General features: G+C 65.8%; 1 protein-coding gene across 1 annotated transcript in view; it reads right to left on the bottom strand.

The window, feature by feature from the left end:
• Window positions 1-202: 202 nt before the first annotated feature.
• Window positions 203-4137, bottom strand: part of TOM1 (target of myb1 membrane trafficking protein) — a 14727-nt gene continuing 10792 nt past the window's right edge. The window contains exons 7-10 of the mRNA XM_014459145.2: window positions 2771-2809; window positions 1584-1643; window positions 1135-1174; window positions 203-1051 (exon numbers count right to left, since the gene is read on the bottom strand). Coding sequence (XP_014314631.1) covers window positions 1011-1051; window positions 1135-1174; window positions 1584-1643; window positions 2771-2809 — 180 coding nt within the window. The 3' untranslated portion in view covers window positions 203-1010. The remainder of the gene's footprint in view (window positions 1052-1134; window positions 1175-1583; window positions 1644-2770; window positions 2810-4137) is intronic.

Below are 4137 nucleotides of genomic sequence, written 5' to 3' on the forward strand. Positions count from 1 at the left end.
GTAGGAACGTCACTCAGAGGGACAGCAATGGGCCTCCCGGCAGGGCAAAGCGTCCTGACCCTGTGAAGGCGCGAAGGGGCTGCTGGCTGCCAGTCCTGCTGCTCCGCTGACCATCTGAGATGCCCTCCCTGGATGGCCCAGCTCCCAGCGCCAAAGCTGTCCCCCTCCCTGGAGAGACCAAGAAGTCACTTCCCACTTGGCGCCTGAACGCTGTCGCAGGTGGTTTTCTACCTTTAATTGGGGACATAAAGGTACCCTCTCCCAGTACAAGAGGATCAACCAACAGGTGGGGGGACCCACGCCCCGGCGGGCAGGAAGAGGAAGAGGAAGGGGAAAGGCAGTGGAGGAGATGGTGGGGCTGCACGCCCTGAACCCTCCCCTGCAGCCAGGGCCGGGCGCTCTGCCCCACGAAGTGCAGCTTCGTACCTGGACGGCGAGCAGCTGGGTCACATACCCCGCCCTCAACAGCGGGCCAGAGCCTCGGCTCCACGTGGCAGGGCCGGGGAAGGGACCAGAGGTTGCAACAGAAGCTTCTGTTTCTAGCTTCCAGTCAGGCCTCGGCTGGCAGTGTGGGCTCTGGAGGGCTCCTCTGGGATGGGTCACCCAGGGCAGGAGGGTCACCGGGGCAACCAAGCAGCCAGCCTGCCTGTCCAGGCTTCCAGGTCTCAGCAAAATCAGAGTGGTCGGCTGGGGTGGGGGCGGCAGGAGTGGCCAGGATCCCAACGAGGAACTGACCTGCTCGCCCAGTTCACCGGCTGCCTTCCCACTCCCCAAACCTGGCCCAGCCTCGAGGAGAGAAGGGGTAACACGCCACCCCAAGCAGCCTTGACACCGAGGGAGGGAGAGGCCCAGCCAGGGGTGGGAGCAGCGGCCGGGCGCAGGGTGCCAGCCTGCTCACAAGGCAAACAGCATGTCGTCGTCCTTCTCCTGGGTCTGCTTCCGAGGGGCGGCGCCGGGGCGGGGCCCGGGGGGGCCCTTCAGCTGAGGGGCTGGAGAGGCTGGGCAACCGATCAGCCACTTTGGGCCCGTTCTTCCAGGAACTTGTCAAATTCTAGAGAAACAGAGAGAGAATGGGGGTGGGCCCCGAGGCCGGGCCGGGGAGGTGGGTGGGCGCGCAGGGCCAGGGCCTCCTACCTTCGCTGGTGACGCCCTTGGACTCCTCCGTGTCGTTCCCCTGAGAAAGCGGGAGCAGAGGTTAGCTGGGTGGGTGGGGACCTCGGGGCTGGCGGGGCCCATGCTGTCTCTCAGCTGCTATCAGCCTCCTGATCTGTGAAATGGGCTGAGTGGCCCCGTCTCCCTGCGTGTGGCAGGTGCAGAGCCTAGCGCTGTCATGGCTCCTTGACTGCCCTCAGCCGGCACCCACGGGGACCTCACTGGGCAGCATGCTGGGGGAGGGTGCAGTGCCAGGCCCTCCTCTAAAGGTGGGACACGGCCTGCTGCTGAGGGTCCCACAGCAATGCTCCCCCCGCCACCCCCCGTCATCCCTAGGACCAGCCTCTTCCTCATGAGAAACCTGGGAGCCCTGTCAGGTGGGTGAGGAGCGGCCTGAGCCTTTGCTTGTGGGCTGGGCGGCCCCGACTCACCACATCAGTGGACAGCCACTGCTCGATGTCCTCCATGAGGCAGGCCTGGGTGACGGGGATCTGGAAGGGAGGAGGACGGTGAGCCGGGCGGGCCGGGCAGCTGGGGGCAGTCACCCTCCCTGAGCCTCCTCACTTAGAAATGGGGTGTCAGACCTGCCTGCCCCCTTCTGGGAGTCAAGATCCTGGCATCTCCCCCAAGATGGCTCCTGCCCAGCTGCCTGGGACCCACAATTCTGCCCACAGTGCCAGGCTGTGGGCAAGGGGATGCTGGGCAGTGGGCTAAGCAGGGGCCAGGCCAGGAGGAGAAATGCACCTCCAGCTCCCACCCCGAGGGTGTGGGCGAGGCTCCAGGCTGCGGGGGGCGGGGGGGGGCGCTTCTGCAAGGCCCAGGGCTGCACACAGGCTGGGGGCAGCTGGCGGAAGGCAGGGAGCCCAGGGAGGGCTCAGCCAGCGGGTTGGGAAGGGGCTGCCAGCTTATCTCCCTGCACGTTCACAGACCGAGTTCCTGGTGGAGGGGCCCATGTGGAGGGAGGAGCCGAGATGACCTGAAAAGGCCAGGCTGGGGGTCCAGGGGGGCTGGGGCTGCGCACAGGGACTTTTCACTCCGGGCCACAAAGCTCTGTGCGGACAGGGGCTGCTGGGCGGGTCTCCTTCTTGGAGGCAGCCTCACTGGCTCATCCTCAGAGTAACACAGCGCCCACCGCCCAGCGCTGTGAGGACTGAGTGAGCCGGTGGTGGGAGGAGCCTAGCCCCGTGCCGGCACAGAGTGGAAGCTCAAGATGCCAGCCACCAGTTAGCTCCTGGGGAGGAGGGAGAGTCTCTCTCCAACCAGGCCAGTTCCACCCCAGCTCTTCCCCAGCCTGAGGCACGTGGGGAGCAGGAAGCCCCGAGCAGAGGCAGGAGGGCCTTCCCAGCAGCACCAGCAGCACCAGCGGCACCAGCAGCAGCAGGGCCCTCTCCCACGAGCTCTCAGCTGCTGGAGGGGATGCCTGGGCGGCCAGAAGTGAGCCCCCAGAGGCTGAGAAAGCAGGAGTGGGGGTGCAGGGCCACCGAGTGCTGGGCTGGGCTGGGCCGGCAGGCCCCTCTCTCCCCTGGGTCTGAGGCTCCTGCTCCCTCTGGCAGCAGCACCGGGGGAGCCCCGAGGGACAGCCCCAGCTCTCGGGGGGCCTCACCATGCCTTGTCTCACCATCCAGTCCCCGAGGCTCTTCTCACTGCCGCCTCCCATCTGGTGAGAAAGGGTCACGCTGAGGGAGGCGGAGGACGGGGCAGGGCCAGGCGGCTGGCGGCCTGGTCCAACTGGACACGCCCTCGGGACGGCAGAGCAGGCAGCCACCAGCCGCTGGCTCCCAGATTCCGACAGGCGCCTCGGGCTTAGAAACACTGGTTACGGCCCCTCAGGTTGACTGGTGGCAACAGGAGGCTCCTTGGACCGAGCAGACTGGTGGGCGAGGGGGACAGGAGTCCTGCCTCCCACCCTGGACAGACCCCACGGGGGCCTGGCACACGCGCCCACACCTCACAGGACGGTGAGCCGGGGCCAGCCTGGCTGCCTCAGAGCGGGCACTGACTCCATGCCGGTGTGGCTGCCTGGGACCCGTCTGACGGCCCATGGAGAGCCTCACCACAGCCAGACGGAGCACCTGGAGGAAAGCCCTGCCCTCGCCTGGTGAAGGGACTCAAACCTCTGGCCACCAGGGATGCGCGAGCCTCACTGGTCAGTTTCAGGCCTCTCCTCCCGGAGTAACTGCGAGGCGGCGAGGAGGGAGCCCGGCTCCAGCTCTCGGCGGCCCGAGCTGCCATGTACCCTGGCAGGGACCTGTCCCTGGGCTGCAGCTCCCGGGTTTGCAACAGGAAGGAGTGGCTGGGATTGTGCTGCTGGGCAGTGGGTTCAGGCCCTGCCCGCGAGGCCAGGTGGCCTGAGAGGAGGTGCTTTTGGCTGACTTCCAGAGGGCCCGGGTTCATCCTGGTTCTTGAGGCCAGAACGCCGGCCCTCGGACAGGAAGGCTGAGCTCCAAGGCCCCTGGGCTCTCGGGACCAGCACTGGCTTTGGAGCCAGATGGACCAGAAGGGTGGACCCTGGGCAGCAGCACCACAGAGATGAAATCCCTCTCCGTGCACCAGGGCCACGTGAAGGTGTTACAGTGTCTCACTCAGCCTCTCTCTGGAACTGTTTCCGCTTTGTTGAAAGGGAGAACGTTATATAATACCCTATGTAATACTTTAAGCAATAAAAAAAAAAAAAGAAAGGGAGACGCCCCTTAAGGGTCTGTGCTGACCTGGTGAGGGGGGATGTAGAGAGCTTAGCGCAGGGCCTGGCGCAGAGCGCAGGCTGGACAAACCACGGCTTACAAAGAAAATGATGGAGGCCCTTACAAAGAAAAATGGGGGGGGGGGGGGCGGAACGCACATAGGAAGCCGGGTCCCCCCTGGCCCTGCCTCGTGTTCCAGGTCTTGCCTGTTCTGACCTGGGAAGGACGCCTGAGATGCTGGGGGTCTCGGGTCAGCCAGGCTCCCCGTCCACCACACCCCCGTGGGCTGAGCACTTCCACAGCC

This window comes from Myotis lucifugus, unplaced genomic scaffold (genome assembly GCF_000147115.1).
Source record: "Myotis lucifugus unplaced genomic scaffold, Myoluc2.0 scaffold_103, whole genome shotgun sequence".
Taxonomy (NCBI): domain Eukaryota; kingdom Metazoa; phylum Chordata; class Mammalia; order Chiroptera; family Vespertilionidae; genus Myotis; species Myotis lucifugus.